The sequence below is a fragment of the Vigna angularis genome, chromosome 4 (genome assembly GCF_016808095.1).
Source record: "Vigna angularis cultivar LongXiaoDou No.4 chromosome 4, ASM1680809v1, whole genome shotgun sequence".
Classification (NCBI taxonomy): domain Eukaryota; kingdom Viridiplantae; phylum Streptophyta; class Magnoliopsida; order Fabales; family Fabaceae; genus Vigna; species Vigna angularis.
In genome coordinates this window covers 11,545,168-11,563,765 of record NC_068973.1, presented here as the reverse complement: position 1 = coordinate 11,563,765, position 18,598 = coordinate 11,545,168, and the positions used below count along the sequence as shown (strand labels likewise).

At 39.9% G+C, this 18,598-nt stretch overlaps 1 protein-coding gene across 9 annotated transcripts in view; it reads left to right on the top strand.

Moving 5' to 3' along the window:
• LOC108331474 (serine/threonine-protein kinase ATM) overlaps positions 1 to 18,598 on the top strand; it is a 93,047-nt gene that overhangs the window by 52,665 nt on the left and 21,784 nt on the right. For all 9 annotated transcript variants that reach the window (XM_052875823.1, XM_052875822.1, XM_052875824.1 and 6 more), the window contains 9 exons: positions 5,367 to 5,436; positions 6,319 to 6,436; positions 6,576 to 6,699; positions 6,938 to 7,075; positions 16,709 to 16,819; positions 16,929 to 16,976; positions 17,064 to 17,168; positions 17,379 to 17,465; positions 18,163 to 18,593. In XM_052875823.1, coding sequence (XP_052731783.1) covers positions 5,367 to 5,436; positions 6,319 to 6,436; positions 6,576 to 6,699; positions 6,938 to 7,075; positions 16,709 to 16,819; positions 16,929 to 16,976; positions 17,064 to 17,168; positions 17,379 to 17,465; positions 18,163 to 18,593 — 1,232 coding nt within the window. The remainder of the gene's footprint in view (positions 1 to 5,366; positions 5,437 to 6,318; positions 6,437 to 6,575; positions 6,700 to 6,937; positions 7,076 to 16,708; positions 16,820 to 16,928; positions 16,977 to 17,063; positions 17,169 to 17,378; positions 17,466 to 18,162; positions 18,594 to 18,598) is intronic.

The window sequence follows — 18,598 nt, the reverse complement described above, 5'->3', positions numbered from 1 at the left end:
CAATGTGAAGAGCAGCTTGGTTATCACAATACATCTTCATACTCTGGATGTCACAGAAGCTAAGCTCTTGAAGGAACTGTTTCACCCATATAAGTTCACATGTTAGTGACGCCATTGCCCTATATTTAGCTTCCGCTGTTGATCGAGCCACTACATTCTGTTTCTTACTTTTCCATGAGATAATGTTTCCTCCAAGGAAAACACAATATCCAGTAGTAAATCGTCTATCAATAGGAGAACCTGCCCAATCGGCATCACAATATCCTGATACCTGAAGGCTTCCTTTTTCTTCATATAATAGCCCTTGCCCGGGAGCCTTTTTCAGATACCTTAGAATGCGAATGATAGCATTCCAATAGCCAACACATGGAGCTTGCATGAACTGACTAACCACCCCAACAGCAAAAGATAGATCTGCCCTTGTAATAACGAGATAGATTAGTTTTCCAACTAGTCTCCTATATCTCTTCGGGTCGGAGAATAACTCACCTTCTTCTGTTGTTAATTTTTGATTTGGGTCCATGGGACGCTCAACCGGTCTACAATCAATCATGCCTATTTCTTGCAAAATATCCAGAGCATACTTTCTTTGGGAGATTACAACTCCATCTTTTGACTGAGCTATTTCAATGCCTAAGAAGTATTTGAATCTTCCAAGATCCTTGGTTTGGAAATGTCTACACAAGTACTCCTTCAATTGAGATATTCCAGCAGTATCTTTCCCTGTAATAACGATATCATCAACATATACAATTAAGTAAACACATTTCTCGATAGACGAGTGATAATAAAAGACTGAATGATCTGCTTCACTGTGTTTTAGCCCAAATTTCTGAACAATGGAGCTGAATTTTCCAAACCAAGCACGTGGTGATTGCCTGAGCCCATATAGAGATTGGTGCAATTTGCAAACCATACCAGACTCCCCTTGAGCAACAAACCTAGGAGGTTGCTCCATATAAACTTCCTCCTCAAGATCACCTTGGAGAAAGGCATTCTTGATATCCAATTGATGAAGTGGCCAATGACGAATTGCTGCCATTGCAAAGAATAGACGAATGGTAGTCATCTTGGCCACGGGAGAAAATGTGTCACAATAATCAAGGCCATACACCTGAGTGTACCCTTTTGCAACTAGCCGGGCTTTGAGCCGATCAAAGTCACCATTAGGGCCAACTTTAATTGCAAAGACCCATCGACAACCAACAGCCTTTTTGCCCGGGGGAAGTGGCACAAGCTCCCAAGTATTACTGTGGTCAAGAGCCTGCATTTCAGCAATCATGGCTTGTCGCCATCCAGGATGATCAAGTGCTTCTTTCACATTTTTGGGTATAACCATAGAGAACACTGAGGATAAAAGGGAATAAAAGGAGGGCGACAATCTGTGATAGCTAAGAAAACTATAAATGGGATGAGGGTTTCGAGTGGAACGAGTACCTTTTCTGAGAGCAATGGGCCAACCCGAATCATCTTCACCAGGAGGCGTGGCAGGAGGCGATGAGGGAGAAGAATCTGAAGGAGGAGATCCACCATTTTGTAGAAGAGGACTACCCATCGGGATACTGTGTCGGAAGATATCAATATGTGGAGAGGAATGTTCGGGAGGACCTTGAGCATGACTTGGATTGACAGTGACATTAGAGATATTGGACTCAACTACTGGAAGAGGAAGGACCTGTTAGAGGATATGGACATCTTGAACAGATGGAGAGAAGAAAGGTGTCTGTTCAAAGAATGTAACATTGGCAGACATGTAGTACTTCTTGGTTTCAGGAGAGTAACACCGGTACCCTTTTTGAAGCCGAGAATAGCCCAAAAAGACACATTTGATCGCACGAGCGGAGAGCTTGTCTATCCCTAGAGACATGTCGTGAACAAAACATACACAACCAAAAACTCGAGGAGGGGTGTGAAAGAGAGGATCATTGGGAAACAGAATGGAGAAAGGGACTTTATTATTGAGAGAGGAGGAGGGCATCTTATTAATAAGAAAACTGGCGGTTAAGATGGCATCCCCCAGTGATGGACAAGTATATCGGCACCAAGCAAAAGGGTACGAGCAGTTTCAACTAAGTGTCTATTTTTTCTTTCGGCTATACCATTTTGCTGGGGTGTATGAGGACAAGTGGACTGATGCAAAATACCATGGGAGCTAAGGATTGCAGAAAAATTGGATGAGAAATACTCTTTAGTATTATCACTTCTTAAGATTTTAATCACTTGACCAAATTGGTTCTTGATTTCATTCAAAAAAGATGTGAAGATGGGTAATAATTCAGAGCGATATTTCATTAGTTAAACCCAAGTACATCTAGAATACTCATCAATAAAGGTAACAAAGTACCTAAAACCAAAAGAAGAGACGCGACTAGGTCCCCAGACATCAGAATGAATAATAGAAAAACTAGAATTACACATTGATTGAGACTTTTTAGGAAAGACAAATCTAACATGTTTTCCTAGTTGACAAGACTCACATTCTAAAGTCTGAAGACCACTAAGTTCAGGACACATCTTTTTTAACTTTGACAAGTGAGGATGGCCAAATCGGTCATGTAACACTTTAGGGGGAAGAGCTGCAACACAGGATACCCGTGGACCTCACTGAAGCAGGGTTTTTAGGGGCAGAGCAGAGAGAGGAGGTCCAGGCGACGGCTATGGAGGTGTCTCGGTGACTTTTCGGCGGCCAGAGGGTGGCACGTGAGCTGCACGCGCCTGTTCGCAGCGCACAAAGAAGCGGCGCGTGGTGGAGCGTGGGGAAGAATCAAACGCCGGCACCGGTGGGGTTGGTCGTCGCATGAAGAGGCGAACCAGATCCAGTGGTCGCCAGACGAAACAGTGACGGCAGCAGACGGAAGTGGACGGTGGCGGACAGATGCGAGATGGCAGAGAACCAAGTTGAAGAGCTTCAAACTGCAGTTGACAGCTGCAGACAGTGGCAAGACAACCGCGCGGACGACGACAATGGGCACCGAACAGATGCAAACAGCAATGACAATGCTGGTGGACCACTTTAGGACAGAAACCAGAGCGAACCTGCTCTGATACCAACTTGAGATAAAAATATGTTCTTGAGGGCTTGAAAGACACCTCTCATGTTCTGTTATTTATATAGATAAAGAGTTGATACAATAGAGAGATAGAAGGTCAAGTCACTATCCTAGACTGCTAGGTACAATGATTAGAGATAACCCAACACACTACCCCCTATTTTAGTCCTACTGACTACACTAACAAGTAGACTTAGTAATTATTCTAACAATTACATGAAAATCCACAATGAAAACCAAGAAAAAGGGATACAAAAAACATGGGGGACCGAAATGAAATCGTCCATATTTGAAACCATAGAAACTGAGAAGGATTGTAGTAAATCTTGTGTGTGTTTCACTTCCCATTCTTCATAGGCTAGGTTTATTTTTCAAAAAACTCAGTCATCATTCAAAAGAAAGTGCAGAGGAATCATTGGGTTTACAACAAATTGATAGAGTCTACGTGACTTTATGATAGGTTCAACTAGTTGTTTCAGTGAAGATAATTGAAACCAAGTTTTTGAGCTGTAGAACTGGAAAAATATTGGGATGCGGAAGTGAGGGAATTTGAATTGGCCATTGCAGAACAATCCTTGGCTCACGATGCCATGTCAAAATTTTAGGTATGAAAGAAAACAGAGAAAAGAATGACAGAGAGAGTGGATTATTATTTCACCAAATGAGAAAGAATATGCAAGTTGAGCATATATAGGCTCAAGAAGAGGTTAGAACAGTAGTAAACTAACCATTGCAGAAATACAGGAAATATAAAAAGCAGATTACTAACTAACATCCAGTTGAATAACTGAATGTTAACTTTTATATGTCTTGTAATTTGAAATTCCTTTAGAATTTGAATCCTTGCCTTTATAATGACACAATATCTTTGTGACAAGAGAAGAAATTCAAAAGTTTAATGAGCTAAGAAGATTCAAATGGTTTAATCTAAAAGGTTTCCTAAATTTTAACCCTTTCTTTACTTGATTATTTTTATAATATGGATAAATCTGTACACTTCACAAAATTAGTTAGTTATAAAAGAATGTGAAAGTATGTTTTTTTTTTTATCATTCCATCACAACGGCACAATATTCCTCTTTGTTTGGTTTGCTATTTGTGACATTTTCGTTATTCTGTTTTTATCTTTGGTCTCTATCTTAACTTTTCACTGAGATGATGTTTCAAAGGTACTAGTATGCTAATCTTATCCATTAATTTTTAAGAATTTTGGTCAAATGGATTAAAAATAAATAAAACCATGCTTGTCATTGTGCATTTAGGAAGTTGTTTATTTTGTTCTTGCTGTAATATAAATCTTTATTACAGGTGGATCTTGCTATTAAAATTGGGATTATGTATTTTAAAACAATCTCATAATTACAATTTGTTTCCTTAAAATTAGCTCTATATTTCCTAAAATAAAAAGCAGGCTCATGTTTTTGTACAGCCAATCTCCTCATTATTTAAATATAGAAGAAATATATTATTCTTTCTAAATTTGAAAGTGATTATAAAATTATAATAATATAATTTTTTTTGTTTAGATATGTGTAAAAAATAAAAATAAACTTATAAAACATGAATGTGTTCTTCAATGTGATGTTAATGTTTTTGTGTTTGATACTGAAATAATGTTAGGTTACAATATATAAGTGGATGCATACCTCACCTTGAAAACTGGTTTTATGATGTTGAGTTAGGCTTAAAGTCCTTTCTTAACCTATTATTAGAACATTGGGTTAGAGCCAATCCTAGCGAAGTTTGATGTATGTTGAGTTACCCACTGTCGAGCCACTATTGGACCATCCATTAATGTCTAGTCCTACCCTTGAGAAGTACATGATTCAGTGAGAGGGGGTGTGTTGAAAATCTCATATCGACTAGGAAATAAGGCTAGGTTACAATATATAAGTGGATGCATATTTCACCTTAAAATCAATTTTTTAAGGTTGAGTTGGACTTAAAGTCCATCTCTTAACATAAATAAAAAATTATATTCAAATATATTATTATGAATAGAATAAATTAAAATTAAATGACCAAATTTTTGTCCCAATTTCTATGCTTTGTGTGGTAATCATGCTACTTTGTTTACGACATCTAATAATGCAAAAGTGATGGGGTGCTAAAAGGTTGGGTGGCTAAGAAACTTAGATGATATAGTGATGACCGATAACCCTTTCAAATGCATGGTTAGGTACTGAAGTGCCACACATTTTTTTGGTTTGATGTTATGGTTTAACATGTAAGTTGAGCAGAATTGTAAGCATGGGAGACACTGTTTATTGTTTGAAGGAGTGTTTCTTATTGTGGATTTATTGTCTTCTACTGCAGGTGCATTCCAAAGGTGTCAATGCTGAACTTGTGGAAAATCTCCTTTTGGACCTAGATAGGAAGTCAAAAGGTATATCGGTTGGTGTGTGCACAACCATGTTATCATGAATTCCGGCAAAATTGATCTGATCAGAGTTAATGTTCTTGGCCACTATTAATCTAGTAGTTTAATTAGACATTGTGATAGCATTGGATTTTATATTCATCGATTTTTATTCCAGTCTTTATATTCTTGCAATTGACTACAAATGGTGGAAAATGTTTTGATAAGTTGTTGTCTTTATGAAGTTGAGTCTTTGAGGTTTAGTTTTTTTCAAGGTTTAGTTTTTCCAAAACATACAAAGCTTGAGAAGCGGTACATTGCTTCTTATTGTTAGTGGGGCAAGCACAACTGTCTCCAAGGTGAATTTCTGGGCTAACCAATCACTTCAAATGGTGTTTGGGGTCCGTTCTAGGGTGGCAGTGAATGCTTTTCTTTCTACCCAGGCAAGTGTAATTGGTGGTGATCTGATTGGGGGAATTAAGTTACAAGTACATGCCCATTTTTGTAGTTTTATGCATGTTGATCTTATACTTGGCCTGGAATGGTTTGAGACATTAAGAGAAACACTCTTATACTTGTGCAGTGATATTGACAAAAATTGGCATGCTTTTAAGAGTCAAATAAGTCTAATAATGTAGTCTAAGTAGCAATTTAGATACATTACATTTGAGAAGATGCTTTACATATTTGGTACTTTGAAATCAAAATCATAGTTGACACCTCCACTGGTACGGGAAAGTTCTTTCTTTAAGGGAATTCATACTAAAGCTTATTAGTAACATTTAGTCAGTGAGTTTTCTCTCATTCCGGCCTCTATTTCTTTCTGAGTTTTTTTTTTTAATTGTTATTAGCCCTTTCTTTGTAACTAAAATATTAACTATTTTTTGTGTTAATGTTTAATTTTTTCAGGTGAAGCAACTTCATTGGAGAAGTCAACTGTGTGGGTGACAGATGGTAAAACTTTTGAAATGTGGATTTGCCCATTGGTGTATTCACTTATTGCTTACTGCAGTGATGCGATACTAAGGTATTGTGAACATATCTAATTACTTAATTGTTGACAATTAAATGGTGATTAGTTGTTAGCATTATCAACTTGCAGGCCTTTATCAGGCTCTTTTTTATTTGTTTTGCCCCTCTCATTTTCCTACCCTATTGTAATTCAGACTTTGTCAAGATATTATAATGTTTAAAGGGGAAATTGCTGAGTTTCTTTTGCCAAGCATTTTTGTCAATATCACTGCAAGGAAGGATCTAGAGATCGATCTTCACAAATTGATCAGTATGCAGGTTGTACTCTACTAATGGAAGGCACCTCTTCCCTTTCTTATTTTTTTCAGAGAGCTTACTTAGTCATTCATTTTTTCGTTCATAATGATAATGATATGACATTGATTGTATTACCGCCTGTTTGGCTTAGAGTTAATAAGATTGTTATTTAAAATGCTGTGAATGTATGGCTTCTGTACATAAAGTTCAATTACACTTTTTTTTGCTTGTTAAGTTGAAGTGTCGTTGAATTTTGCAGTTGACAGAGCATGTATTTACAGAGTCAAATAAGTTGATGAAATCGATTCAAGTGGTTTTGAATAGTCTTAATGAACTTCGTATTCGTTATGTCATGGAAAGATGTTCATTTGTGCCATTGAAGCGAGAAGTTTCTAAGGTGAATATAATTCAACTGTCCTATTTTTTATAATACATTTTGACATGCTTGAGGCAATGAATATTACAACATATTATTAATGAAAGGAATAAAAAAAAGTCTTCAATTTGAGTTATGTATTGAATAAATACAATCATGAATGAGAGGAAAAATATAATTCAAAGTTTCAAATATATCTTTTAATATATTTCTGATAGGAAGCTAAAAGTTATCTACTGGAAAATGCCCTAAAATCTACTTTTAGAGGTATAAAGATGATAAACATTGTAAAAGATATGATTTGATCTTTGTAATTATGGAAATGTGTGCAGTTGATAGTTATGGATATTCTCCATTATTACGTATCCCTATATTATGGGTTGAATGATTATAAATAAAGAATTTACATGTTTTAATAAACACAATTGAAAATAAAAGAGAAGGACTTTATGGTGTCATAGAGCTTGGTTTTCCTTTTGTCCCTTCCATTCCTCTCCTCTTTTGCCACTCCACTGTTCGGATAAATTGGCTCATGCATTGCCACAATCCTCTATTAACCATATTTGAATCCACCACCTTTCTCTCACGAGCAAAAGCCACCCTCGGATCATCATCGTGTAAGAATTTCCACCTAACTCCATACCTCTAAAATATAAGACATGTTTGTCTCATGTGCTAGCCTCATATTAGCATCCAATGCTGTGTTTTGGCCACCCATCCTCTTGTGACATCCCCACCTTTCTTCTCCATCTCCAACAAACACCTTCTGCTCAATTTACTCTGACTTTCACCAACATACCAATGATCCCATGCAAAAGACTCATAGGGATAGCAAATTAGAACACTTTGCTATCTAGTTATGGTTTCAAGGGCAAGGCAGACCTTGTCATTTCACAACTCCAACCTTTGTTATTGCCTCCACTAAGCAAATTTAGTATGCTTTGATTCTCTCTCTATCCCCCAATATGCAGGCACAATATTGGGTCCTTACACCTTGCTATGATGTATGGACAAAGGCCAAGAAATTTTATTCATAAAGTGTTCACTGTTTCTATATTGTACTCACCGGCTTTATGAACATCAAGTTGGAGAACATTGACACGCAAAGCAGCACACACACACATAATACTGGGCAAAAACAGTATATTATTCTGGTAATCAAGAATACACTGTATAGCACCCAACTCTCAAGGGAGCACTCTCTCTCCACAAGAACAACCTCCTGTCAATACAATGAATATCAAAAGCTACCCTTGCACAAGACCTCTGTTAGGCCTTGGAGGGTTTATGAGAGGAAAAGGGTGAGGAATAATACCTAACTGTTATCTAACAGAATAACAGTTAAGAGGGCGGGAACAGGGTCTATATAAGGACCCTGTATTTGTTTCTGAAAGTTAGTTAGTGACTTGTATGTAGTTGACTGGTCTTAGAACCTGGTGAAGGAGGTTAAGCTCCTGGGTACATTGTATTCTTGATTTGTTGGTGTGAATGCAATTCTATTCTTTCTCATTCTATTTTGTTCTGTCTTGGTGAAAGTGAGTGAGAGTTAGAGTTCTGTGTTGGTCGACGGTTTGAAGGCAGAGACGGCGGCGAATCGCCAAGAATCGATCGCGATGCGCAAAGACATTCAAGAATTGTTACGGTTGATGGGAAAACGTAACAGCCAAGGGGAATCAGGCTCGGATGAAAGTCAGGATTCAGTGAACCATAATGGAGGGAACCGGCGCGGGAACGAAGGAGGGGGAAAAGAGGGCGAGCGATCAGACAACGGCTTTAATTGGAGACGACGGGTGGAGTTACCCATATTCGAAGGACCTGATCCTCTGTATTGGATTAACAGAGCGGAGAAGTTCTTTGAGATTCAGAAGGTAGCGGAAGCGGAGAAAGTCGAATTGGCTCATATCAGCATGGAGGGAAGCGCTGCTTACTGGTTCAAGTTCTGGAAAGACAAGGCAACTGATCGAACCTGGGAGGGGTTGAAGGAAGCATTGCTGATCCGATTCGAGAGTCGCCACCATGGGGGAATTTACGAAAGAATGGCGGCGATTAGGCAGACCACTACCGTGGAGGAGTACGTGAAAGAATTCGAAGCATTGGCGGGGCAGACAAAGGAGTTTTCCGATAACCAATTGTTAGGTTATTTCATTGCGGGGTTACGCGAGGAGCTGCGGTGTCAGATGAGACCACATGATCCCCGCGATTTGATGACGGCGATGAAGATTGCGCGTGACGTAGAGGAAGCTCTTCGCGGTCTAGGGTTGACGGGATGGACGGCAGCGAAGACTACCCCCGCGTGGGGACGACCGTCAGGAGGAGGAGCGGTGGTGACGAGGACAGAGCAACCAAAGGGAAGCATGGTTCGAGCGACACCGATAGAGAGTGTGGGATCGGTGAAGCGCGACACGGCGCCAGGGAGTGAACCCGTGAGGAGCGGAGGTTACGGCGGCGGGGACAGTCGGAACCGGAGCTCAAGAAATTTGCCGTATCCTGAGTACTTGAAGCGCCGGGAGGAGGGTAGATGTTTTCGCTGTGGGGGGCCCTTTAGTCCCGGGCACCAATGTCCTGAGAAGAGCTTGAGGGTGGTGTTGTTGGCCGAGGACGAAGAAGGAGATGAAGGAGAGACAGGGGCGGAGACAGAACCGCCATGCATGGAGTTGTCGGCTTTCTCAGCCGGAGGGCTGACTCAACCAAAAACCTTGAAGCTGCAGGGGAGAGTGGGAGAGAGAAAGGTGCTGATACTAGTGGACAGTGGCGCGAGCCACAACTTCGTTAGTCAAGAATTGGTGAGGGAGCTGAAACTCGAGCAGGAAGACACATCCCCATATCACGTCAGTTTGGGGGATGGTCAACGGAAGAAGACGCGGGGGTGTTGTCCGAGAGTGGTGGTTTGCATGGGGGACGTCGAGATCACGGAGAAATTTTATTTGTTCGAACTGGGGGGCGTAGACATGATTCTCGGAGTGGAGTGGTTGGCTAAGTTGGGTGAGATCACGGTAGACTAGGGAAAATCCACCATGTCGTTCTGGCAAGGGGAGAAGAAACGCACCATAACCGGAGACCCGAGGTTGGAGAGGAGGGTGATAGAACCCGAACAACTGATGAAACTCAGCGAGGTAGAGTCGTGTGCGTTGGTTTGGAGTCTGGAGGGTAAAGAGGCAAGTTGGGAGACGGAGGAAGAAAGTGAGTTGACGAGAGAACAAAAGGAGGATATGAAGAAACTTTTGGAACAGTACGTGGGGGTATTCCAGGAATTTCCAGGACTGCCACCTAATAAAATGGCGAAACATCAAATTGTTTTAAAAGAAGGGGCCGATCCTGTAAATGTGCATCCTTATCGTTACCCACATGTCATGAAATCGGAGATCGAGCGACAGGTGGCGGAGATGTTACATGCAGGGGTTATCCAACCCAGTATAAGTCCATTCTCCAGTCCGGTGATCCTCGTTAAGAAGAAGGACGGAAGTTGGAGATTTTGCATCGACTACTGGGCTCTCAACAGGGTGACTGTTCCAAACAAGTTTCCCATCCCGGTGATTGAAGAGCTTCTGGATGAACTAGGGGGAGCGACGTACTTTTCGAAAGTGGACCTCAAATCCGGGTACCATCAAATAAGGATGGAAGAAGAGGATGTTCCAAAAACGGCGTTCAGAACGCACTTGGGCCACTACGAATTTCTAGTGATGCCTTTCGGCCTCACCAATGCTCCGGCCACCTTCCAAAGTGCCATGAACGAGCTGTTCCGACCCTACCTGCGGAAGTTCGTTCTCGTCTTTTTTGACGATATACTCGTGTACAGTCCGACTTGGACGGAGCATATGCAGCAGGTGAATCTCGTGATGGGGCGACTACAGGAACAACAATGGGTTGTCAACCGAAAGAAGAGTGAGTTTGGAAGAACATCGATAAGGTATTTGGGCCATGTAATAACAGGGAGAGGTGTCGAAATGGACAAGGAGAAAGTGGAGGCGGTTCTAGCCTGGGAAGAACCGAGAACGATAAAAGCGCTGAGGGGATTTTTGGGACTCACCGGGTATTACCGGAGATTCGTCCGAGATTACGGCAAGATAGCGCGACCATTAACGGAGATGCTAAAAAGGGGGAGCTTTGTCTGGACTGAAGCTGCTAGAGGAGCAATGGGTCGATTAAAGGAGGCGGTGACGACGGCCCCAGTGCTTGCGCTACCAGATTTCACACAGCAGTTTCAAGTGGAGTGTGACGCCTCGGGGGTGGGTATCGGGGCTGTATTGACACAGAGAAAAAGACCCATAGCTTACTTTAGTAAGGCGTTGTCGGAGGGGACGTTGGGGAAGTCGATCTACGAGAAGGAGCTCATGGCGGTGGCGTTGGCGGTTCAGCACTGGTGGCCATATCTGATGGGTCAGAAATTCGTTGTGCACACTGATCAGAAAAGCTTGCGGTTTTTGCTGGAACAGAGAATAACCACCCCAGCTCAACAACACTGGATAGCCAAGCTACTGGGCTACGATTTCGAAATTGTTTACAAGACTGGGCAAACTAATAAGGTGGCTGACGCTTTATCTAGAAAGGAAAGAGATGAATCGGAGGAGGAAACCGAGGAGGGTATTCCAGGAATGGAGAAGGAGCTGAATATTGTAGTAAGACCATACTGGAAAGACTTCCAGGAAGTGGTAAAAGAAGTTGATGAGGATGAAGAGCTTAGAAAAATCATAACCGCCATAAACCAAGATCCTGACAAACATCCAGCGTTCACGATGGAGAATGGGAGGTTGCACTACAAGGGGAGACTGGTTCTCTCGGCCAAGTCAAGTTGGATTCCGAAGCTGCTGGTTGAGCATCATACTACACCGACGGGAGGTCATTCGGGAGTATACCGCACCTACCGCCGGATTGCACAGTCCTTGTACTGGATCGGAATGAAGAAGGCTGTAACAGAATTCGTAACTCAGTGCCTGGTATGTCAGCAACATAAATATTTAGCAGCCTCTCCCCAAGGATTGTTGCAACCCCTACCAATACCCCAGGCTGTGTGGGAAGATATCAGCATGGATTTCATAGTAAGGTTGCCGAAATCCAAGGGGTACGACGCGATACTTGTAGTTGTGGATCGTCTGAGCAAGTACGCACATTTCATTCCTCTCAAACATCCTTATACCGCAAAGACAGTGGCTGAAGCATTTGTAAAGGAGATTGTGAAGTTGCACGGGATACCCAAAACTATAGTCAGTGACCGAGACCCACTCTTTCTCAGTTTGTTTTGGAGGGAATTATTCAAGTTACAGGGTACTCAGCTTCAGATGAGCACCTCCTACCATCCAGAGACTGATGGACAAACGGAAGTGCTCAACAGAATTTTAGAAGGCTATCTCAGATGTTTTTGCTCTGAACAGCCTAAAGGCTGGAACATGATTCTCCCTTGGGCCGAATACTGGTATAATACCAGCTATCAGGGAGCAGCGAAGAGTACCCCTTTTGAAGTTGTCTATGGAAGATCACCCCCTACTTTGACCAGGTTTGTACCGGGAGAAACGATGGTAGAAGCTGTAGCCCAGGAATTGCAGACACGTGATGAGGCACTGCAGCAACTCCGTTTCCATTTGGCAAGGGCTCAGGATGCGATGGTCAAACAAGCTAACCGAGGGAGGAAGCCAGTTACGATTAAGGTGGATGACTGGGTATTTCTCAAAATCAGACCGCACCGACAAGTTACAAAGCCAGTGAGGTTGCACCCGAAATTAACAGCTAGGTATTATGGACCGTTTAGGGTGATTCAGCAGATAGGGGAAGTAGCATTCAAGTTGCAGTTACCTGAGAACGCAAGGATTCATCCAGTCTTCCATGCGTCCCAGTTGAAGTTAGCTATTGGAACGAAGCAGGTAGAGAAGGAGCTGCCAAAAGATCTGCAGGAAAGTGGCCCAACCTGTTTGCCTAGCAGAGTGTTAGATAGGCGGGTCCGGCAGCAAGGAGGGGACCAAGGAGAGCAATTACTCATTGAATGGCAAAACAGTGGGGAGGAAAGCGCCACTTGGGAAGATCGTGTGATGATGCAAGAACAGTTCCCAGAATTCAACCTTGGGGACAAGGTTGATTTTCAAGGGGGGAGTAATGTTAGGCCTTGGAGGGTTTATGAGAGGAAAAGGGTGAGGAATAATACCTAACTGTTATCTAACAGAATAACAGTTAAGAGGGCGGGAACAGGGTCTATATAAGGACCCTGTATTTGTTTCTGAAAGTTAGTTAGTGACTTGTATGTAGTTGACTGGTCTTAGAACCTGGTGAAGGAGGTTAAGCTCCTGGGTACATTGTATTCTTGATTTGTTGGTGTGAATGCAATTCTATTCTTTCTCATTCTATTTTGTTCTGTGTTGGTGAAAGTGAGTGAGAGTTAGAGAGCTCGTTAGGGATTTCATCTTGAATACCTAACAACCTCCGTGCCTTCTTATAAAGGTCCCCCAACCAACTAACCAACTAACAACTAATTCCTAATCTGTTTCCTTCTCTCCTACACCTATTATATCCTATCACATTATGTCCTATCATTGGATGGATTCGCTGGAGACAACGTTGGAGGAATTAAAAGCAAAGACACGTGGTATACGCCAAGAACTCGGCAGGTCAGATCAATTTGATAGACTTCTTTGGTTAAGAAATCTATCTATCACTCAACAGCGCGCACACACACACAGAGAATACTGGACAAAAATAGTATATTATTTTGGTAATCAAGAATACACTGTACAACACCCAACTCTCAAGGGACTCTCAAGGGAACACTCTCCCTCCACAGGAACAACCTCCTGTCAATACAATGAATATCAAAAGCTACCCTTGACACCAGACCTCCCTGCCTTCTTATAAAGGCCCCCCAACCAACTAACCAACTAACAACTAATTCCTAATTTGTTTCCTTCTCTCCTGCACCCATTATATCCCATCACATTATATCCTGTCACACACAAACTCTTAGAGATACTTAACAGAGAAAGGAGAGAGAAAAACAAGATTGAACTGAATGTTTTTATTATTGTGACTTGCTTAGAGTCATAGGTACCATGTGTATTTATAGATGTAGTCTACTACTACTGTTATAGAAACTGACAGTTGTACAATTACAAAGAGAAAAGGAAGTTGTACAATTATAAGTAAACCTACATTTGTACAAAGCCATTGTAAACTATACAAGTCAACTATAGTAAATTGTAGTATGTATACTAACAGCCCCCACAAACTCATTGAGAAGATTTTTTAGAAGAAAAACTCTTCACATTTTTGCCACGACAAAAAACAAAGCAAGCTAAAGACATTGACTTGGTTAAAACATCTACCCATTAATCAAGAGCTGGAATGTGAGAAATGCATAATTGTGTGATTATGAAAAACAGGATTGTGAGTAATGGAAACAACACTTTGATTGTCACAAAGAAGAGTTGGAGTGCTAGAAGAGACTTGAAGTTCTGTAAGTAATTTGGATATCCAGGACAATTCAGCAGAAGTTTGTGCTAAACTCCTATATACCTGAAGTAGATTTTCTAGCATCAACATCAAAAGCCCAGTCAACATCCCTAAAAGCTTGCAAAGAAACTGGACTATGTAGCAATCCTATCTGAAAATGTAAACCAAGAAACATTTTTGATAGCAAAACTAATTTCTGGCCTAGTAGGAGTAGCATAGTGCAATGCACCAACTACTGATATCTGAGAATAGATCAACACCATGTTTAGATAATTTGCAATTTGAAATCATAGGAGAAGAAAGGAATGAACTTCAGCAATTTGAGTTTTATGAAAATCTCATATTTTCTGAGCCATAAGAACATATTGATTAGGTAAATGTTTGATCTCAAGTCCAGGAAAACAATCCAATTGACCAAGATGTTTTAAGGAAATGGTTGCATTAAGTGTGGCTGTGACATTCTGAATCAGACTAATAGAGCTTCTAGTTATGATGATATCATCAACAGAAACCAAGAAATACATAATCTCTTATTCCTTTTTTGTATATGAACAGGTAAGTATCCCAACTACTAATAACAAACCCAAACTGATGAAGACTATTTTGTTTCAAGCCATAAAGAATCATACTTTACTTGCACAAAAGGGATTTATCAGACAGCTCAAGACCACATGGTTGTTCTATATGCACAGTTTCTTCTATAAAACCGTTCAAGAAAGCATTATTAACATCAAGCTGATACAATTTCCATTCATAAAAGAGAGCAACAGTAAGAATAAGTCGATCTCTAATAGGTTTAACCACTAGAGAAAAGGTTTCATGAAAATCAAAATCATGAACCTGATGAAAACCTTTTGCTACAAGACAAGCTTTATGTTTATTGATTGAATCATCTGTAGTTTCCTTGACTCTAAAAACCCATTTAATACCAACATCTTTTCTTTTAAGAGCATTAGGAACTAGATTCCTAGTCTTTTGATTTAATGATGCCTCATATTCTTGCTACATTTCATCCTGCCAATGTTTAACTTTAAAAGTTTGTTTGAGACTAGTAGATTTCGAATGAGATAATAACAGAGAAGGATAAACTCTGTTGAATAATGCCAAATTTAGACCTGGTTTGGATGGGATGAGTATTAAGAAGAGGTGCAGGAGGAGATTGTGACATAAAAGAAGTTGAAAGAAGGATTGGAAGTAGAAGGAGAAGCTTCAGGTGTTGAATCATAGTCAAGATTGTATGGAAGTACTAGACGCTGTATTTTTGTTGAGGTGGTGACAAATTTGGACTTAAGGTGAAGTACGATTGACCAACATCTTTAATTGAATTTGGTGATTTTTGAGAACACAGAATAAGGAAACTTATGTTCATCAAATAAGACATCTTTTGAAATAAATATACGACCACGGGAAGATAGGCATATATAACCTTTGTGTAGCTGAGAATATCCTAAGAAAAGACATTCTTTAGACCTAAAATCAAGTTTGAGACTTAATGGTCGTAAAAGGAGAAAGCAAGAGCATCCACAAGTTGTGAAAATGAAAATCCGAATCTTTATTAAACAAAATAAAATATGTAATAACAAAGTATAAGGAAGTTGTAGGTAATCTATTAATAAGATACATGGCAGTGACAAAAGCAGAATCCAAAATCTGTAAGGGAAGGGACGCATGATTTAACAATGTGTCTATGGTTACGTTCAATAACTCCATTTTGATGAGCATAGGTTTCAGTTTGGAGAAGGTGGATATGCAAACATACCTGGCAAAGCTTGATTGGTTGATTGCAAAATATTCTACACTCATGCCCTATACTACTGATACATAGACATTCTGCGGACAACCAAATCAATTTTTCATGGTAGCTGAACTATGTATTGAAATAAAGAATTATTTTACAGATAACAGTCACACAAATTACATTCTCATCATCTTTATTTGTAATAATCAAATCCTTTAAAATAAGGTAATAAAAATATGTTGAAATGCATAGGAATATTTTGAAGATATTTTTTTTTATTTCTATAGAAATATTCTGAATGTTTTTATCACAATAATTTGCTATTTGAGACACCCGTCATATTAAATTCAAATGTTTCTGTTCCCTGAATCTTCACTATATTGTACTTATATAAAATGCACAGTGTTGTGTAGTTCAAATGTTTCTTAAAATCAATTCCAAGGGTTGATGTTAACGAAACCCTAGTTTACTTTGTTAATTTGCAGAATTCAAGGCCTTCAAGTTATAGTTCTAAAACTCGGTCCACTTCTGCAAAGGCAAGAGAATCTGCAGTTGTTTCAAATTCCTTGGCAAAGTCACCATCCTCATGGGAGAAAGTATTATCTTCCTGGCTTCTTACCTTCAAACATCAATTATTTTCTAAAAGAGAATAATTTATTGAATGCAAAAGTTAACGGAACTTATTCTTTGCTTTAATCTTCCAAGGTTTATTGGCTCTCCATTGACTATCTTCTTGTTGCCAAGTTGGCAGCTGTAAGTGGCAGATTCTATGCACTTCTCTTTTTGTTCGTGTGTTTTTATATAAATTTTTGTTACATGTGCTTCTTTTTTTTATTACAGAGTTGTGGGTCATATTTTACTTCAGTTATGTATGTGGAATATTGGTGTGAAGAGCAATTTAAAACGTTAACAATTGGAGGTCCAGATTTCCCTCATAATGAAATGGTAAGTTCTACTGAATATGTTTACATTTTATGCATGCTATTTTGTTTTAGTTGGACTATATACTATATTACACTGTTTAAAATTATTTTTTGTGCAATTAACTTGTTTCTTGGCTATGCATAATTTGTAAAATATTTATTGAGATTGTTTTGCTCCGTAATCATGTCGGTTTCTTATTTATGACTGATCGTTTTGTTGGCTTCCTATCAGTTGCCAGATCATATTGAAATTCTTGTTTCGGCAGTCACTGGAATCAATGAACCAGATAGCTTATATGGAATTCTACAGTCTCCCGAGGTTAGTGAGCCTGATTTTTCTTTCTAATACTTTTATCACAGAACTGAACGATTGTGAGTTCTGTCAAGACTACTAGACTACTCATTAACTAAATGATACACATGGGACCAACAAACTGTGAGCCCTAAACAGAGGCTAATGCAGAGCAATACAGAAGCAGAAAATTAGTTATATTTGCATTTGTTTTATATTGAAAACTGTTAGGTTCCTGATTTGGGAACCTAATCAAGAACTCTTCTCACACAAGCAACAGAGAAACGCAGAAGAGAAAAAGAATAGTATTGTATCTTATTCACAAAGAATTGAATATGCATCAATGATACAAGAGGCTTAACCCTCCTCCACAGGACTTAACCTGATAACCAACTAACTGTCAAAACATAATCTCTCCTCTGCCACTAACCAACTCCTATTTATACTAACACCTCCTCAGCTCCCTTAACTGACTAACCCCTCTAACTCGCCCTCCTATTTCTCTTCTCATATACAATCCACCCCTGTTTACCCTTAGGTCTATCAAAAACCCGTATGCCTTTTCCTGGTACCATGTTTGTATCCATGTAAGATAGGTCATGCATAATTGCTATGTGGTTTTGGACTCATGTTTCTTTTGATTTTCACCCGTTTCATCTTCTTTTTCTTTTCTTTTGATTTTCTTTTTTTCATTTTATTTTATATTGGTTGATAAAAATGATAGTTGACTTCTCAAATAATCACATTTGAGCATGAGGGAAACTGGGGAAAGGCCCTAGAGTATTATGACTTGCAAGTGCAGTCACATACCTCAGTACAGAACGATGGCAGTTCTAGAGGTCTGGCATTGAAACAAACAGGATCAGAACATCCTTCATCCTTTGCATCCAAGACAGATGGGATGAGGCAGAGTAGACCTTACAAAGGGTTGATTAGATCCTTGCAGCAGATTGCCTGTGCACACCTGCTTGACATGTATTGCCGAGGCTTGACTTCAACCAAGGATCTGCATCAGCATGATTTGGAGTTTGCTGAGTTGCAATATGAATCTGCCTGGCGCACTGGGAAGTGGGATTTCTCTTTACCATATGTTGGAACTAATTTTCCTTTAATTGCAAATATCAAATGTGATCATTTCAATGGAAATTTGCACAGGTAAT